The 19,648-nt window shown below is 47.5% G+C and overlaps 1 protein-coding gene across 4 annotated transcripts in view; it reads left to right on the top strand.

The window, feature by feature from the left end:
- ACAD10 (acyl-CoA dehydrogenase family member 10) overlaps positions 1 to 19,648 on the top strand; it is a 55,169-nt gene that overhangs the window by 28,665 nt on the left and 6,856 nt on the right. For all 4 annotated transcript variants that reach the window (XM_007529578.3, XM_060193069.1, XM_060193067.1 and 1 more), the window contains 10 exons: positions 171 to 352; positions 5,352 to 5,502; positions 6,589 to 6,734; positions 9,069 to 9,242; positions 11,096 to 11,496; positions 15,146 to 15,286; positions 15,865 to 16,002; positions 16,147 to 16,237; positions 17,422 to 17,580; positions 18,496 to 18,668. In XM_007529578.3, the coding sequence (XP_007529640.1) occupies positions 171 to 352; positions 5,352 to 5,502; positions 6,589 to 6,734; positions 9,069 to 9,242; positions 11,096 to 11,496; positions 15,146 to 15,286; positions 15,865 to 16,002; positions 16,147 to 16,237; positions 17,422 to 17,580; positions 18,496 to 18,668 (1,756 nt within the window). The remainder of the gene's footprint in view (positions 1 to 170; positions 353 to 5,351; positions 5,503 to 6,588; positions 6,735 to 9,068; positions 9,243 to 11,095; positions 11,497 to 15,145; positions 15,287 to 15,864; positions 16,003 to 16,146; positions 16,238 to 17,421; positions 17,581 to 18,495; positions 18,669 to 19,648) is intronic.

The raw sequence follows: 19,648 nt of genomic DNA, 5'->3' as shown, positions 1-19,648 counted from the left end.
TAGCATAAAGAGCTTTGTGGTCCAGGAGATGGTGCAGTGGATAAAGCATTGGACTCTTAAGCATGAGGTCCTGAGTTCGATCCCCGGCAGCACATGTACCAGAATGATGTCTGGTTCTAAAGAGCAGTGTCCATGACCTAGACCACTGCAACCCCGTCTATCTCCCCCAGGGTCATCGGCACCCCCTTCTATCTGATGGAGTACTGCCCAGGACGCATCTACAAAGACCCCTCTCTGCCAGGCTTGGAGCCCAGCCAAAGGCAGGCCATTTACACTGCCATGAATCAAGTCTTGTGCAAAATCCACAGTGTGGACCTCAAGGCTGCAGGCCTAGAAGACTACGGGAAGCATGGTGAGCACCAGGCTGCCATCTTTCCTGCTGGCTGTGTCCTTATTGGCACCTCTGCCTTCAGGGTTTGACCTCGGTGTCATGACTAATCCAGTGACTTCTGCATGCACAGCTTGCACTTGCTCAGTTGATGCCTTTCAGTTATTGCCATTATTATTGTTTTTGTTGTTGTTATTCCAGGTATAATGCATAATACTGCTGAGTTGTCGGTGCCAGCCGACAAGTCGAATCAAAACCTGGAAAGGGTGTGAGGATGAAGAAAAGACAGCCATACAAAAGATGGGATCGGGAGGGCCAACAGTCCAATGACTGAGCGTACCAGTTTATTTTCTCACAGTCCTTTTATAACACACACAGTAAGAAGCGTATTATGCTGGCTCTGTGTAAGGTTTCTCAAAACATAATCCAGGTGCATAAGCAAAGTACAGTTTCTCAAAACATAAGCAAGATACAGTTGGGGCAAAAGTTTATATAGTTAGACAATTATAATTTTCCCAGGGAGTCTGTAAAGTGTTTATCTTTTCTAGGGATTCTGCAAACTGTTTATCTTACTTTCAGTTCCCTTTGATTTATACCTTCAATTCTTTTTGATCCAATTAGGAGAAAATGTGGGGAGCTTTGCAGAAAGGCTGCTTTGCAGGCCTTTTGCTCACAGGCCCAGGGGCCTTGCCTTACAAGGGACCTGCAGTTCCCGACACCGAGTGGCCTCTGCAGGTGAATCTTTCTCCCCCACAGGTTTTTTTTTTTAATTGATCTAATAATGATCGACAAGACCATATGATACGAGGGGATGAGGGTACAATTCCACACAATTCCTACCACCAGAGCTCCATATCCCATCCCCTCCATTGAAAGCCTCCCTACGGGAGTTGGGCGGTAGCGCAGCAGGTTAAGCGCATGTGGCGCAAAACCAAGGACCAGTGTAAGGATCCTGGTTCGAGTTCCAGGCTCCCCACATGCAGGGGAGTCACTTCACAGGCGGTGAAGCAGGTCTGCAGGTGTCTATCTTTCTCTTTCCTTCTCTGTCTTCCCCTCCTCTCTCCATTTCTCTCTGCCCTATCTAACATCGATGACATCAATAACAACAATAATAACTACAACAATAAGGGCAACAAAAGGTAAAATAAATAAATAAATATTTTAAAAGTATTGAAAAGGAAAAGAAAGCTTTCCTGTTCTTTATCCCTCTGGGAGCATGGACCCAGGATCATTATAGGGTGCAGAAGATGGAAGGTCTGGGTGCCACCACCCAGCCCCCTAAGGTGAATGATTCTTATCTTTATTTTTTTAGAAGGGAAAAAGGTGAGAGGGAGAGAGACACACAGAGGAAGAGACAAAGAGAGAAGAGAGAGGGAGAGACACCATAGTACTTCACCATCCACGGAAGTCCCGTGGCACTGTCCTTTAAATTCCCATGTGCAGCCAGGGCTCAAACCCAGGGCCTCACACATAGTAAGTAAGGCTTGTGCTCTCCCTGGTGAGTTATTCCCCAGTCCCTAAAGTGGACTGTTCTGGGGGCTAGGGAGGTGGCTCAGCACTAGAGCACTTGCAAGGTCCTGGCCTGACCCCAGCACCACATAAAATGGTAGAGCGATCCTCTTACCTTTTTCTTTCTCAATTACAAAAACATTTCAATAAAAAAGTGAGTTCTTTTTTTTTTAATATTTATTTTATTTATTTATTCCCTTTTGTTGCCCTTGTTGTTTTATTGTGAGTTCTTTTTTTAATTATACCATTTATTTATTTATTTATTCATTCATTCCCTTTTGTTGCCCTTGTTGTTTTATTGCTGTAGTTATTGATGTGGTTGTTGTTGGATAGGACAGAGAGAAATGGAGAGAGTAGGGGAAGACAGAGAGGGGGAGAGAAGGACAGACACCTGTAGACCTGCTTCACCGCTTGTGAAGCGACTCCCCTGTAGGTGGGAAGCCGGGGGCTCGAACCGGGATCCTTACGCTGGTCCTTGCGCTTTGACCACTGCACTACTGCCTGACTCCCTAAAAAGTGAGTTCTTTTGATGCTCTTCCACTGACTGATTAGAGTGAAGAGTCAAAGTAGACATTTGCTGTGATTTCATGTGATCCAGGGCCAGCTTCCCAAGCCTCTGGCTGTGTGTCCCAGTTTCCGACTCACTGACCCAGCCACAGGGGCATTCATCTTTTTCAAGAAGCCTACAATTTCTCAAGTTATGTCAGGAGCCCAGGTGCCCCAGGTTGGCTGTGTATAGATAATACCATTTATGTAAAAGGGATGCATTTATATCTGTTTAAATATTTGAATGAATTTAGGTGTTTGCTTGTCCTGTGAAGCATATTTTCAATAGGATACCTAGCGACTGGTCATTTGGGTTGCCTTAGGGGAGAAGCTAAGAAGCTGGGCAGAGGGCTGGGAGGCAGACTATATACAGCATTCCTTTTGTCACTTTAATTTCAGTCATGTGCCTATGTTATCTCTTCAAGAGATTAAATGGGGGGGAGAAGGAGAATGCACAACCGCGACTTCCAATCAAAAGGGACTTTTGTCAGAGTTCCTTCGGGGGCAGCCTAATTGTCACAAAGAACCTTTACATGAAAGACCAGCAGAGAGCACATAATCCTCTTTTCTTCTCTAGAAGACTGGCTCAGAGGGCACTCTGGCAGGCCTTCTGAAGGACAGTGGCCAGTACAGCCAGAGACCCAGGGAGGAAGGAGCAGTGGACAGTGGTGTGTTGTGGGCTTTGGGTGCTGCCAAGTGCAGCTAGAGACTTTGCTAAAGGGCTTTCTCCACAAAGGCTCAACACCTGTGGATTTTTGTACTTGATTTCTTAGTAACGGTACTCTTCCAACCTGCAGAAAGTGAACTAGCGCAATGACTATGCCCACTACTAATTTTTTTTTTTTTTGCTTCCAGGCTTATTGCCGAGGCTCGGTGCCTGCGCCATGAATCCATTGCTCCTGGAGGCTGTTTTTTTCCCTTTTGTCACCCTTGTTGTTTTATTGTTGTTGTGGTTATTATTATTGTTTTGTTGATGTCATCATTGTTGGATAGGACAGAGAGAAATGGAGAGAGGAGGGGAAGACAGAGGGGGGGAGAGAAAGATAGACACCTGCAGACCTGCTTCACCACCTGTGAAGCGACCCCCCTGCAGGTGGGAAGCCGGGGTCTCAAACCGGGATCCTTAAGCTAGTTCTTGCACTTTGCACCAGGTGCACTTAACCCGCTACGCTACTGCCAGACCCCCTTCTACTAATTTTAATGGGGGTCAGCTGCTGTCACGCTCACTTATCCATCTGTAGGTCACACTCACTTATCCATCTGTAGGTCACACTCACTTATCCATCTGTAGGTCACACTCACTTATCCATCTGTAGGTCACACTCACTTATCCATCTGTAACATGCGCTCAAGCAGGCGAGCCACTACCCCACCCCCCACTTATTCATCTGTATCTGCACAATTTGCAGAGCTGCTCCGCCACACTGAAGTCTGTATTTCCTGAAAATGAGGACATTCCCCAATGTCACTAGCTCATCCAAGGAAATGTACCATTTCTCCAGAATATCAAACCTAGTCTATAAGGGGGCTGGGTGGTAGCACACCAGGTTAAGTGCACATAGTACATAGTAAGTGCAAGGATCCTGATTTGAGTCCCCAGCTCCCCACCTGCAGGGTGGACACTTCATAGGCAGTGAAGCAGGTCTGCAGGTGTCTATCTTTCTCTCTCCCCCTTTCTGTCTTCCCCTCCTCTCTCAGTTTCTCTCTGTTCTATCCAACAAAAACAAATGGAAAAAAGATGGTTGCCAGGAGCAGTGGATTTGTGGTGCAGGCACCGAGCCACACTGATAACTCTGGAGGCAAAAAAAAAAAAAAGTCTATATTCAGATTTTCTTACTATCCTCAAGTAACTTTTTATAAATGTGAAGTTCTTTTTCCAAATCAGGATTGGATTTTTTAAAGAGAACAAGCCTAGATTTATCTTAATTGTCTCCTGGCTTCATTTGTTGCTATGTTCTAGCTCCTGTAATTCTTGAAAACAGCAAGTAGATTCTAAAGGCTTGATTGATTTTGGATTAAATTCTCATGGATTTGCTTTCCCCTGTTCATGGCCCAGCTGGACCCTCCAAAAGGCAGGTGTCTTGACACTCAGAGTGCAATAAAAAGGTCCACAGAAGACTCTTTGTCTCTTTATGCTGGACTTCGGCCTCTGGGGGACACTGAGGTCTTGGCTTAGAGCCAGAGACCTGACACATTTATTAGTCATTAATTAATAAGAGTGACAATTAGTATTGGTCAACTGGTCATTGGTATCTGTGACAGTAATACTCGTGTGCTGGCTGTACACCAGACTTGTTCTACAGGGATCACATTTAGTCTTCAGGACAACAATCCTGCGGGAGATAAGGCTCCAGTGGCTGAGAGGTTAGTCAGTGTGACCGACCCCTATAGAGTCGAGTAACTGGAGAACTCCTTCCACTGTTCGTTCCGTGGCATAACTCGCAAATTGCTGAGCTGCAGTGTCTGTGGGTCCCTTAGCAAACAACTAAATAACCACAACATGTACTTGCTACATGCCAGAAACAGTTCCAGGGGCTTCCCACAGTTTATTCTTCCAGCTGTTCTATGCAGAGCAGCTCATCAACGAGGTAAGGTAGGCGCAGACAGGGTAAGGAATGCCTGCGATCACTCAGAAGGGCAGAGCTGACATTCAGACTCAGGTAGGCCTGTCTCAGCACCTACCCTACGCTCTCTCAGCCACTGTTGTTTAGCCAAAAAGAGATGTATTACAGTTTTTCAGGAAGCTCCAAGGATCTTTGAGTGGGCTGAGGATCTGGCTTGGAGGTCCTGTGGCTGGGAACACTCCCCAGATCACTGACCTCCCTAAGACAACACATCCCGTGCCTTCCAGCTGGGATGGCAGGAGCCTCACGTGGGGAATTCTACAAGCATGGCCACAGGTGAAGCCACAGACTGTTATAAAAGGCTTTACCTTCGGACATTGCTGATCTAATCCTCTTTTGCTCAGGGGATTACATCCCACGGCAGGTGCAGACCTGGATAAAGCAATATCGAGCCTCAGAGACCAGCACCATTCCTGCCATGGAGAGACTCATTGAATGGCTGCCGCTCCACCTTCCTGGGCAGCAAAAGACCACAGTGGTGCACGGGGACTTCAGGTACACAGGCCAACTGACGGGGGTGATTATTGGCCAGAGAAAATGGTGAGCAGGGCATCTGAAGGGGTAATCAAGCAGCTGGACAATGATGCAGGCCCTTTATTTATTATTGTTTTTTAGTTGTTTACAGGCCCTTTTTTTTTTAAACATTTCTTTTATTTCTTATGAGATATGCATAGAGAGGGTTTGACAGGAGAGAGAAGCCAGAGCATACGAGATGCCGGGTATCAAACCCCTGCAAAGTCCATATCCTACCATCTGGGCTGCAAAGGAGGGCTTCTCAGCTTCAGTGCTGGCAGTGTTCTTGATAATGGGGCGGGGGGTGTCCTGCGCAGTAGGGTACAGGCATGGACTCCAGGTATTACTATTACTACCCATCAAACTCCTCTCAGACTATTTGACTCTAAGTGCTGCCAGCGGTTATGTCGCTCAGCCATCTGCAGGCTGGGCAGGAGAGCCATCTGGGTGGCTCTGAGGCTGGGACTAGGGTCACCTATGTCTCCTTTGTGGGCCTGGTCTTGGGGTAGAGAAGACTTGAGTGCAGGGCTCCTCAGGCCTGTCTCTGTGGGGTTCCCTCATGGTCTCCCTAGCACGGCAGCTTCTGGACCGCTGGCCTAAGAAGGCCCAGGGCTCCACTGCTGTGTGCTCCAGGAGAGGGCAGGCAGGAGCCCGTCTCCTTTTCTGAGTTCATCTCAGGAGTCACTCAGCACCATCTGCATCTGCCTTAGATTTGTTAGCAGGGAGCTGCTTCCAAGGGTGAAGCGTTAGCCTGCCTATTGAGGCAGGACGGTCTAAGGATTTGAAAATCTGGTGTAAAGCGTTCTCATAATTTCCAGAACCCAGACAGGGTCACGTGGGGAGGGCTGCCTGACCAAAGCTATGGCTCTCAGGTGGTGTCCCCTTGGCTGAGCCAGAGAGCACAGGGGCCAGTGGGGGGCCAAGTCCATGAACTTGGGACTCCTGGACACACAGGGCCCGAGAAGGTGGGGGGTACTTTGGGAGTGTCAAACAGAAGACAGCACCCATCATTGCCTCATGATCAGCTTTCTGAGAGTTGCCTGTTCATTCCTTCTGTGGTTGATTCAGGTTGGACAACCTGCTCTTCCATCCAGAAAAGGTCGAGGTGCTTGCTGTCCTTGACTGGGAGCTTTCCACCTTGGGCGACCCCTTTGTAGATGTGGCCTACAGCTGCCTGGCCCACTACCTGCCATCCAGCTTCCCCATACTGAAAGGTAGGAGCCAGTGCTGGGGACGGGACGGGAGTGGAGGGTTCATGAGAGGTGAAGCAGTGCTGCAGGTATCGCTCTTCTTCTGTCTCCCCATTTTCTCTCACTTTCTGTCTCTATCAAGTAAGTAAAATAAATAAATTCTATAAATAAATAGGACATATAAAAATATGGAGGCTGGCGATAGCCCACTGGGTTAAGGGCACATAGTGCAAAGTGCAAGGACAGACCAGACACAAGGATCCCTGTTTGAGCCCCCTTCACAAGCAGTGAAGCAGGTCTGTAGGTGTCTGTTTTTCTTTCCACCCCTCTGTCTTCCCCTCCTCTTTCAATTTCTCTCTGTCCTAGCCAACAACAGCAGCAGCAACAACAATAGCAATGGAAAAAAGGTGGCCACCAGCAGCAGTGGATTTGTAGTGCAAACATCGAACCCCAGCAATAACCCTGGAGGCAAAAAAAAAAAACTTACTTAATGAGAGAGAGAGAGAGCAAGCACCAACCTAGTATCACTTTGCTATAGCCAATGTGGGAGGTCAAACTTAGGACTTCATGCTTTTAAATCCAGCACTGTAGGCACTGCACCACCTCCTGACCTTTGCTGTGTATGTGTGTGTGGTTTCTATTTTTCTTTCTTGTTTCACCAGGGCTTCACCCATGTGTGATTCCACTGCATCTGAGCTGACTTTTTACTCTATTTTCTACTTCAGATAGAGGGAGTGGGAGGGATGTCATACCACCTCTCCACCATCCATTGAGCTTCTCCTGATGTTGTGGTGCTCTCATATGGTGCTGGGATTCAAACCTGGGACTTTGCAACATGGTAGGGCAACATCCTACTAGACAAGCTGTCTCCTAGACCCCATTTTCCCACTATTATTGTGAGAGCCAGAGACAGAAACACCACAGCACTACTCCACCATCCATGGAATTCCCCTGGTGTTGGGTCTTGAACTGAGGTCCTTGCATATGGTAAGGTATATATGCTCCTGGCTCCTAGACGTACATTGCTTTTACAAGTGAATGTGTTATTAGGGGCCAGGCTGTGGCACACCCAGTTGAGAGTACACATTACCATGTGTGAGGACCCAGGTTCAAGCGCCTGCTCTCCACCAGCAGTGGGGACATTTCACCAGTGGTGAAACAGGTCTGCTGGTGTCTTTCTCTCTCCTTCTTTCTTTCTTTTTTAATTTTTTTCCTTTTGTTGCTCTTGTTGTTTATTTTTATTATTGTTGTTGTTATTGCTGTCATTGTTGTTTGATAGGACAGAGAGAAATCAAGAAAGGAGGGGAAGACAGAGAGGGGAGTGAAATATAGACACCTGCAGACCTGCTTCACCACCTGTGAAGCAAACCCCCTGCAGGTGGGGAGCTGGGGGTTCAAACCGGGATCCTTATACAGGTCCTTGTGCTTTGCGCCATGTGCGCTTAACCTGCTGAGCCACTGCCTGGCTCCCCTCTCTCCTTCTTTCTATCATCCCCCTCCATTTGTCCTGTCAAATAAAATGTGTGTGGGGGGGATGACCACCAGGAGTGGTGGATTCCTAGTGCTGGAACCAACACCTAGTAGCAACAACAACAAAAAACTGGTGAATGTGTGATTAAATGATTTTATGACCTGCATTTTTCACAGAAGTATATACTTTGGGCATGTATACCATTTAAATTGGGCATTTATACCACTAAATATTTCTTCTAAGTATAATTTTTAATTATGACATAGGATTTTATTGTGCAGAGTTAACACAGGACACTTGGCTTGGTTCCTATTTGTATATTTCTTCCCATTTGTATTTTTATATTACCTTTCAATACCATTTTATAAATGAAAATACTGATTGAGGGGTAGAGAAATAAATCACTAGGTTGGGTTCCTGCATTGCCATACACACAGGTTTGACCCCTGGCACCATGTGGGCATTACTTTGGTGAGAGGAAGCTTCAGTGCTGTGATTTCTCATTCTTTCTGTCTTTCTTTGTGTCTCTCTATCTGAATGAAAAATAAAAGTAGCCTAGAGCATGCACACACACACAGAGATAAAGTACTGACTGAAAACAACATGCACTCAGCCTGAACTGGGGTCTTGATGCAACTGGAGGCCCTCTCATTCTCTCCTTTAGGGCCAGTTTAGTATGAAACCTCAAAAAGCCAATGTTTGAACAGGGAGTTCATGCCTGGACTTTGGCCATCTGAGGGAGGAAGAGCTGTGGAGATAATGTGCTAGCCCTGAGCTAGTTGTGAAGTTGCTTTTCAAAGGATGAAGTGGTTTTCGGAATTTAAATACTTGCCACTCATGGGGTGTTGAGGTCTGACATGCTGGGATGGCTCTGTGTGTCACCTTAGGTTTGAGTGACTGTGATGTGACTCAGCTGGGAATTCCAACGGCAGAGGAGTACATGAAGATGTACTGCCTTCAGCTGGGGATCCCTGCCCTGGAGAACTGGAGCTTCTACATGGCGTTCTCCTTTTTCCGTGTGGCTGCAATCCTTCAGGGAGTCTACAAGCGCTCACTCTCAGGTAATGGATGAGGGCATCTGCTGGGCTGGTCAGGCAGCTGCTCCTCTGAACCCCTCCAGGCCCACAGAGGCTTTAGAGGGGCTGGTTTGGTCAAAATGCTACAATAATTTTACTTATTAGGCATAGTGTGTGTGTGTGTGTGTGTGTGTGTGTGTGTGTGTACTTACGTGCCAGTAAAAAGATGGCTAAAAAAGATTATTGTGTTTTCTTCAGTAAGGCTAGTAAAAACACAAGGGAAAATACTTAATTGGTGGGCTGTATTCTGTACTATGAGGAAAATGGATTAGGTTCCTAACTTGTAAAGAACAGTGTGATATCTGTGGTCTGGGAGGTGGCGCAGTGGATAAAGCTCTCAAGCATGAGGTCCTGAGTTCAATCCTTGGCAGCACATGTACCAGAGTGATGTCTGGTTCTCTCTCTCCTCCTATCCCATTAATAAATAAATAAAATAAAATAAGAATAGTGTGATATCTTCAACACCAAAACTGCATGAGAATGACTCTGTTTAGAACCACTAATGAGTCATGGCAAGATCTATCAGAAAAAAGATAGATCTCAGCAAAGAACCACTTATTGATACAAAGAGAATGAGGAAAATTGTCCATTTAGAGCATGGAATTGCTGTAAATAATGCAGAACTGATTATGAAGAAGCCCTCCAAGGACTCAGTATTTACATACAACATTGGGGAATTTTTTTTTTTTTTGTCTCCAGGGTTATTACTGGGGCTCAGTGCCTGAACTATGAATCCACTGCTCCTGGAGGCCATTTTTTCCCCCTTTTGTTGCCCTTGTTGTTTATTGTTGTTGTGGTTATTATTATTGTTGTCATTGCTGTCATTGTTGTTAGATAGGGCAGAGAGAAATCGAGAGAGGAGGGGAAGACAGAGAGGAGGAGAGAAAGACAAACACCTGCAGACCTGCTTCACCACTTGTGAGGCGATCCCCCTGCAGGTGGGGATCTGGAGGCTTGAACTGGGATCCTTATGCCGGTCCTTGCACTTTGCGCCATACGTGCTTAACCCGCTGCACTACCACGTGGACCCTGGGGGAGAGGGGTACCTTTTACTCCATGTTTTTAGAGGAAAAGGAGACATGAGAAAGGAGACACCATCTATGAAGGTCCTTTGGTGCTGTCTATGGTCTTCCCATGTGGTGCCAGGCATCAAACTCAGGGCTGAGTGCCTGATAAGGCATGTGCTCCGGCCACTGAACTATCTCCTGGGCCCACAACTAGGGAAGGGTGATAGGTGACTAGGGACTGATTGACTAGTCATGTGGCAGAAAGAATCCAGGGGTGAGGGGTCCAGGCAGTGGCACACCTGGTTAAGCACAACATTACCAAGTGCAAGGACCAAGGTTCAAGCCCCCACTCCCCAGATTCAGGCCTGACCTCCTGCATACTGGGGGAAGCTTCAAAGCTGTAGTATTTTTCCCTTAAGTGCTTTAGTGTTTCCCCCTCTCTCCCTATGTCTTTTTGTTCCTCTCTCTGAAAAAGTCAGAGCCCGGGGGGGGGGGTGGGGTGGGTGGGAAGGTTGTGCTGAGGTAGAGAGCAGAGAGCAATCACTCTGGCTGTATTTATTGACTTGTGGCTCCCAGCCCACTGGCATCGACTTGGGCACATCTCCTGCCCTCAGTCTCCGTTCCTGTCTGTAAAGTGCAGATCGAAGCTGCCATATAGCTTTGGGGGCTCACTGAGCTATAACAGGACCAGCAGAGTCCAGTCTATGCCAAGAGCTTCGCAAATGGCAGTAGCTGCCAGGGCCACAATAATATTGTCTTGTAAGTTACTTCAGTATTAAAGGTTGTTTGGGACTAATGACTCTATTTTTGTGTGTGTGCTCCACTGCTTAGGGCAAGCAAGCTCGGCTACCGCTGAACAGAGTGGGGAAGTGATTGAGTTTATGTCTAACCTGGCATGGGATTTTGCCATCAAAGAAGGATTCCGAGTTTTCAAAGAGACACCTGACACGAAACCCTTAAGGAGGTCCTACCACACACAGGCCAGTCCACGGTCCCTGTGGAGCATCCTTGGCACTAGATGCTATTCCTCCCTCCCAGAATCTTCCCCAGCTCATGCCTCCAAGGGAACACTGGTTATCTCTCCAGAAGCCCTCTCCCCAGCAGCCAGGGAGCTGTATAGGCGGCTGGAGCGGTTTATGGAGCAACACGTGTTCCCAGCTGAGCCAGAACTGCGCCGTCACCAGTCCTCAACGGAGAGGTGGACCCCCTCCCCACTGGTGGAAGACCTCAAGGTAAAGCAACCTGCAGTCAGTCAGGCCTCAGCCACAGACAGAGGCTCTGTCCATCCTGCAGGCACCCCTGTGTCCCCCCCCCCCCCCAGGCAGAGAAGAGACTTAGTCCCCTTTGCTGTCCAGCAGCAGCAAGAGCCAGCTCTAGGTCAACTAGTATCTTTGTTTCCTTACTCCTTCCAGTGACTATGTCATGGCCAGAGAACTCACCCAGGTAGAAGCACACGCTGCCTGTGGTTTACAATCCCAAGACAGGAAAGTTTATTTTAATTTAATTTAATTTTTTTGCTTCTAGGGGTATTGCTGGGTCTTGGTGCCTGCACCACAAATCCACTGCTCCTGGAGGCTATTTTTTTGTTGTTGCACTTGTTTTTATCACTGTTGTGGTTATTATTATTGTTGTTGACGTCATTGTTGTTGGAGAGGACAGAGAGAAATGGAGAGAGGAGGGGAAGACAAAAAGGGGGAGAGAGAGATAGACACCTGCAGACCTGCTTCACCGCTCATGAAGCAACCCCACTGCAAGTGGGGAGCCAGGGGTTCGAACTGGGATCCTTACGCCAGTTCTTGCACTGCGTGCCATGTGCGCTTAACCCACTGCACTACCGCCCGACCCCCCAGGAGTGTTTATTTTATGCATACTTGAATTATGCACATTTGAAACTGTGATTTCAAATGCATCAGTTAATAAAGTCTTTAGATAATTCATAATATCAAAACAAGGGGGAAGGGCTAGGGAGATGGGATGCAGTAGTGCACAGGACTCACATGGAAGGATCCTAGGGCTTATCCCCTGCTCTACCAAGACCCAGAGTTGAGTAGCACTCAGGTCAATAACAACAAAATCAATAAAAAAACAGGGCCAAAGAAATACCTCACTGGGTGGGGCACCTGCCTTACCATGCACATGGTTCAGGTTCAAGCCCCAGCACCACATGAGGATGGCAGTGGGTAAGATCCAGTGCCGCGGCATCTCTCCATCTATCTGTCTCTCTATCTGAATGAAAAAACCAAGAGGCCAAATCAGCTGTAAACTGTGCTGTTGATATAAAGGGACCACCCACTTGAGCTGATCAGTGGGAATACCTGCTGTTCTCTTAGTCTTGGTTTGTATTAGTTCCACTTGATTTGAGGTTTTCAGAAGCACACATGTTGCCTGTCTTCTACTTAAAACAACAACAAAACCTAGCATTTTCTAGTTGCAAACCTAATACAAAAATAAATAAACAAAATAAATAAACAGAGCTCAAGCATGATGAAGCAACATAGATCAAGTTCTCTGAAATTTTCTGCCCTCTTAGTCACAGTGAAGGATTCATTGTATTAGGCCCCAGCCTTTGTTTTTTTAATCATATGCTACCAAATATCTTGAGGGACACATCACCCTGCCGTGATCACACCAGAAATCAACCCCTGGGGTTTCACAGAGATTGTGCTAGTGACTGGTCTGTCTTCCTCCTTGCTGAAGGGCACCAAGGTGTCTCACACGACAGCTGAGGTGCAAGACCTCAAAGCCTGTTCTGAGTCACTAGAGCAGCAAGCTGATCACGTGCAGAGGGAGACTGAAGAACCAGTTTGTGAAGACAGTACAAGCCTTTGGCTAAGGGTGTCACAGGAGCAGGTGGCTAGGAGGTCTCTTCTGGATGCTACTTTAGGGCATGAGGGTTTTGACTGGTCTCATACCCACCTCTTCAGTGCCAGGAAGCAGAGGGAGGAAGTGTCTGTCTTTCCATCTCTGCAGTGGGCAAACAAGCTGGACTCCATCCACATTTGCATAGTAAGGGAGGCCCCCAGACTAAGAAGGGGATGCAGTCCTGTACAAGCAAGGTGCACTCAGTAGCATGCTTCATGGTCTCTGTACAGTTAATTATTCTTTCTAAAGGGCACATTCTTTGAAGTGAAAACACTGGTTCACGAACAACACTATTTAGAGTTTGTTACCAAATTTTCATGGAGGAAGTACTTACCAGCATATGTCCCCATAGCTACTATGGAAAATGCTCTCTCATATATAGAGAGAGCACCTGGATTCAAATCCAGATCTTCTGGGCTTAAATTCTGTATCTTTCTCCCTCTTTCTTTTTCCCCCCTATAATATTTAACTAATTTATTTATCTTGGATAGAGACAGAGAAAAATTGAGGGGAAGGGGAGATAGAGGAGGGAGGGAAGGAGGGAAGGAAGGAAAGAGAAATACCCACAACACTCTTTCACCACTTGGGAAGCTTCCCCTCTGAGAGTGAAGACCAGAGGCTTGAACCCAGGTTCCTGTATACTGTACTGTGTGTGTCCTACCAAGTGCACCCTTCCTTCTTTCTACAAGGTGACTATACTCATTTCCAGATCTGCCTCTTCTCGGAATTCTCTTGCTGTCTAATTATCTCTTCCCATCCTCCTAGGTTCCAGTAAACCTACTCTTTCTCCTTCATGACTGTGCTCTGTGCAAATTAGCTTAACATGGTGAGAGAAGTGCATGTGCCAACTCTAGAAGTACCTGACAGTGAGACTGGCTACAATGTCAACGTGCAAGTCAGGACATCCAGGGCCTACCCGCAAGCAGGGGTGACATTACCCATAGTCACTAACAATGCAGCCCACCAGTGTCTGTGTCAGGCCCCTTATGTTCTTTCTGAGTGTTCATTCTTTTGACCTTCCAAACCAGGGGGCGTGGGTTTAGGCTGCCTAGTGTCCATTCCCCCGTCTCTTGGTGACAGCAGCCCATTTTCATTGAGGGCCATTTCTCTCCCCCAGTGTGGATACAGTCTGGAAGAACTATTCACCAGGGCACCAGCACAGGCCAGGAAACGGTCATGTGAGCCAACTGGGCCAGCTCCTTCCAAAAACTGGAGAAGCCAGCAGTATTTTCAAGACAGAAAATAATTGGCACTCACTCCTTCTATAGGAGTGGGGGCTCTGCCAGGACTGTTGAGGACCTTGTTCTACAGCAATTCTCTAGGCTACCTTGGGCTCTGTCCATTTCTGAGCTTCATTCCCCAATCACCTAGCCTGCTTTGAGAGCTGCTGACCTCCAGTTCTTTTTCCCCTATAGTAGTCATTGTACATATCTATTGTGATGACTCAGTAGTCCACTGAAATGGTGGGTGCTTGTGCCCCATTTCACAGATGGGGAAATCGATCGAGTCTCTTGCCCAAGGCCTCCCGGCCAGGCATAGCAGAGCCAGGTCTGAACCTGGAAGTCTGCTGTGGGACCAACCAAGCTCCTAACCTCCTAACCCTCTAGTTAGATTGAGGAATCCACAGTCACTTGTCCCAGGAAAAAGCTGTGCCTCAGAGAAAACTGGCTCAGGGCATCTCCTTACACCTTTCATCAGTGCAGCTGAGGCCACAGCTGAATGCACTGTGCCTGGTTCCTTCAGTCTCTGGTCAGAGTTCGTACAGTGTGTTCCCAGAAGATTCATTGTAACAGCAATAAGTTACAAATGATGGAAGGGGAGGTTTCTAGGATTTGGGAGAGGGGAGTGAAAAGGAAGCCACCTCATGCCTATTCCCACCCACGGGCCTGCAGGTGAAGACTGTGGCATCATTGTTGGCACATACTTCTTTAGTCGACTGCTTGCTTCCTGCCAGTCCCTTTTTTTATTTTCCACAGTCAGAATCAACTCAAATCATACCCTGTGCTTTTCCCCTGATAGGAGAAGGCCAAGGCTGAAGGACTTTGGAACCTTTTCCTACCCTTGGAGACGGATCCAGAGAGAAAATATGGAGCCGGACTGACCAACGTCGAGTATGCACATTTGTGTGAACTCATGGGCATGTCTCTGTATGCCCCTGAGGTACCGTCTTTTTTTTTTTTTTTTTAAGACTTATTTTTATTGATTACATATGAGAGAGAGTTTCGCATGAGACAGAGGAGATAAAGAAGCCAGAGCACACTCAGGTCCATGCAGTGCTGAGGCCTAAACTAGGAGCCTCAGGCATACAAGCCCAACGCTCTATACAGTTGAGTCATTTCTCCATTTACAGAGGTGTCATCTTTAAAGTCTCTTCTGCATCCCCAAATACCCAAGGGCTTCTTCCTCCTCCTTGTACTGGGCTCGGAAGCCCTGGAACAAACCTCCAATGAGAGAGGACAATCTTGGTCAGGTCGCAGGAGCCAGAGCAGGTTTTGGGGAAGATGGTCTCTGTGACAGGCATTAGCCTGACTGGCTTCTTTCTCTTGACAGAAGAGATTCATGGGGGGCTGGAGCTACTGTATGCAAAAATGTTGTGTGTCTTTGCATTCTTCTGTGGAGAAGAGCTAAGGGTGTCAGAGGGCCTGTGACTTGGAACGGGCCCTACATCACACTTCCAGGATTCTGAAAGCTTAGGTTCATACATGGGGCTCACCACTATGCCTTTATCTCCCCTGCAGGTATTTAACTGTTCTGCTCCAGACACAGGGAACATGGAGGTCCTGGTGCGATATGGCACTGAGGAGCAGAAGGCCCGCTGGCTGACTCCTTTGCTGGAGGGAAAGATCCGCTCCTGTTTTGCTATGACTGAGCCCAAGGTACCTTGTCTGGGCTGCCTCCCACAGGGAAGGCTCTGTCTTCTTAGACCAGATGCTCCCTAGGGCCCATTTCCATCTATGCCACAGAGAGAACTTGGGTCCCTTGCCAGCTCTGACCTCTGACCAGAATGTACCATCACTCAGGTTGCCTCGTCAGATGCTACCAACATTGAGTCTTCCATCAGAGAGGAGGGTGATTTCTACATCATAAATGGTCATAAATGGTGGATCTCAGGTATTTTTCTTTCTTTTTACAGCTTCAGGGCTTTGCACAAGCACAGTCCCATTGTGCTCAGTCTATTTTGTCATCTTTTAGCTTCATATATGGATAAAAAGGAGAAACACTATCATATACAAATAAAAAAAAAAGCTCTACTATCCATGGAGCTTATCCTAGTGCTTTGGTGTCCCATATGGTACCAGGGTTTGAGCCTGGGGCTTCACATATGGTAAGGAATATATCCTGCTGGTGAGATAGCTCCCAACCCATGTTTACTTTTAAATTTAAATTTATTTTTGAGAGAGAGAGAGACCAGAACACTCTCAGCTCTGGCATATGGTTTTGCTAGGAATTGAACATGGAACTTTGGGGCCTCATGTATGCAGGTCCTATACCCTAATGCTGAGCTATCTTCCCCAGCTTTGGAATTTATTTTTCAATTACACTTCTTAGGCCTGTATTGATAATCCTGCCTCTACCCTCTGTTGTCAAGGAGATAGGTAGGGGTCGGCTTCATTTCCAGCAACTTTTGTCTCTGTTCCCAGCAGAGCAGCAAACCCTCAGAGAACCAGAGGTTCTGTCTGAGCCACCAGGTGACCCCCCCCATATGGGCTGCATGCTAGGGATCTCTCACGCCCCCCACACTCTGTGCTGGGCATCTCTTTGGAAAGGCAAAGAGTGTTGTTCTGTTTCCCCCTGTGGTGATGATCCAGCTGTTCCTCTGCATGGATTACCATCCCCACTTTACAGAGGAGGAGGTGAAGACAAGTGACTTGAGTGCCTTGCCTAAGGTGAAGCCTCCCTGCTGATTCATAGGGACCCCAGGGTGCAGCTTTTGCCCTGTGGGAAGCCCGAGCCCAAAGCCACTGTGTTCACACTGCCCACGGGAACAAAGAACAGGCTGCAGCTTTCAGCCTTGCCTCTTTTCTCTAAATTATATTTGTAGCTCAGCATGGTGCTTTTTTTTTTTTTTTAAAGTTGTTCTTATGATATTGGATTCTTTCCTTCCTGGGAGAAAACGCAACTCTTTCTGCTCTTATTTCTGGTTAAGAGCCTGCCTGGACTCATCTGATAATGTGCCGTTTTAGGGAGGTCTGTCTGCCTGCTGGTTTCAGCTTTTCTGGGCCAGCACTGCACTCTGAGAGGCCTGATGGCCCTGGCATCAGATGACGGGCTCTGTCTGTCTGTCTTCCTGGCAGGCATCCTGGACCCTCGCTGCCAACTGTGCGTGTTTATGGGAAAAACAGACCCACATGCCCCGCGCCACCAGCAGCAGTCAATGCTCTTGGTTCCCATGGACACCCCAGGGATAAAAGTCATCCGGCCTCTGACAGTGTATGGGCTGGACGATGCTCCAGGTTAGTGGGGGCAACTCAACTCTATGCCTGGGTCTGGGCCTGGGGCAGCTTTGTGACGCCTTTAAAGGGTGTGACGGCATTTGGGGGCCATATGCTCCTGCATTTCACCCCCCACACTTGCATACAAAGCACACAGGAACATTTCAGACAGGCATTTACACTTTCCTCCCACCTATTACTGTAGAAGATGAGCAGGAGTCTGTGAGTTGAGGACACCATGCAGAATAGGGACAGGAGGCAGGAAATACACCCCAGACTTTCACTTCTAGATCCAGGTGGACAGATGACACCCCCCCACACAGGCTGCAGCCCCTTACCAGGGGATCTTTCTCTCTGCTAATAGTGCTCACATGATTACCTTTGGAGCTTCCATCAGATCACTATATTGTTAGCATCACCTGCTACTAGGGACCTCCAGCTTAAGGTAGAGCCATGATTTTACTTATTATTCTCTGTGTGGTCCAGGGCACTACCACTGGGCCTTGCGCATAACACCACTGCTGAGTGGCCTCCCCACCCAATTTTTTATTGTTTCTTGTTGAGAGAGAGAGAGAGATGGAGAGAGGAAAGATATTACAGCACCACTCCATCATCCATGTGACTCCCCTACTACCAACTATGGTAGTCCTATGTGGTCCTAGGACTTGGACCCAGACCCCTGCACATGGCAAGGTACACACTCTACCAGGTGAGCTGTCTCTCAGGCCCTAGAGTCATGTTTAGTACAGGCAATTGTAGAATATTCACTTGACATTAATGATTTACTTCCTAACTTTAATACCTTCCTTCCTGCCCTCCTCCTCCTTCACTCATATGCCAGCTAGAAGACCATGACTTGAACTGAGATGAGGGGCAACATGTGCCAGGAAAACCATTAAGATGGGTCACTCATGGGAAACTGTCTGGATATTTCAGGTGGCCATGGCGAAGTCATCTTTGAGCAGGTGCATGTGCCCAAGGAGAACATAATCCTGGGCCCCGGCCGAGGCTTTGAGATTGCCCAGGGCAGACTGGGTCCTGGCAGGATCCACCACTGCATGCGGCTGATTGGGCACTCGGAGAAGGCCCTGGCACTCATGAAGTCACGTGTGAGTGCTTCCCCTTGCTCTGGGCTCTGACCCAGGACCACGTGTCTGGCTATCAGACCTCAAATTCTAACTACTTTCTGAAAGCAGATTAGCAGGGGAAGAGAGTCAATGTGCTTGCCAAGAGGTTCTGTTCCTCTCCTTGCCTTGCATCTGCTACTTTGCTAAAGGTCAAAATTCAGCGCATAATAGCCCTCCTGTGGAAGTGACCAGAAGTGGCTGGGCTCTGTGCAGCAAAGGGCAAGGCTCCAAGGTTCAAAGGGCCATGGGCTACTACTGAAGGCTATTCCTGCTACTAGCTCAGCCTTAAAAACCACATCCCAGGAGAACCCACAGAGGTTGCTTTTGTTGCTGGGAATGGTAATTCAAATCAGTGGGTTTTGATATTACAAAAATGAGGCAAACCCTTGAGACCAAAGAAATGTGTCAGAGGCTGCAAAGAATTGAGGTGATTCAGTGTGTTTGGATTACTGAGCAAACTTTCTTTTCTTTTCTTTCTTTCTTTTTTTTTAACCAGAGCACTGTTCAGCTCTGCTTATGGTGGTGTGAGGGATTGAACCTGGGACTTTGGATCCTCAGGCATGAGAGTCTGTTTGCATAACCATTATGCTATCTACCCTCTGCCCCTGAGCAAACTTTCTATGGTCTTTTGAGTTGAGACTGGTCAGTTATTTTTTCCATGAAAATAAAATGCTCCTCACCAAGGGCCAGGTAGCACTTCTGTGTTGAAAAACAGAGGAGCCCTGTGACCGCAGAGCTGTGTGAACATATGTCATATGTACCTACAAGGCACCTCATCCAATACAGCCTATACCTTCTGTGTGTGAGGCTCTGGGTTCAAGCCTTAGTACCACATGGGAGCGCTATGGATTGTGCAGTGATGCTGCAGTGTCTTTTTTCTCTCTGTCTCTTCCTTTATCCTTTCTTTCTTTCTTTTTTTTTTTTTTTTTTTTTTACCAGAGTACTGCTCAGCTCTGGCTAAT

Source organism: Erinaceus europaeus, chromosome 6 (assembly GCF_950295315.1).
Source record: "Erinaceus europaeus chromosome 6, mEriEur2.1, whole genome shotgun sequence".
In the NCBI taxonomy this organism is placed as follows: domain Eukaryota; kingdom Metazoa; phylum Chordata; class Mammalia; order Eulipotyphla; family Erinaceidae; genus Erinaceus; species Erinaceus europaeus.
The sequence above is the reverse complement of the archived record's forward strand: the minus strand, read 5'-3'. Positions and strand labels throughout refer to the sequence as shown.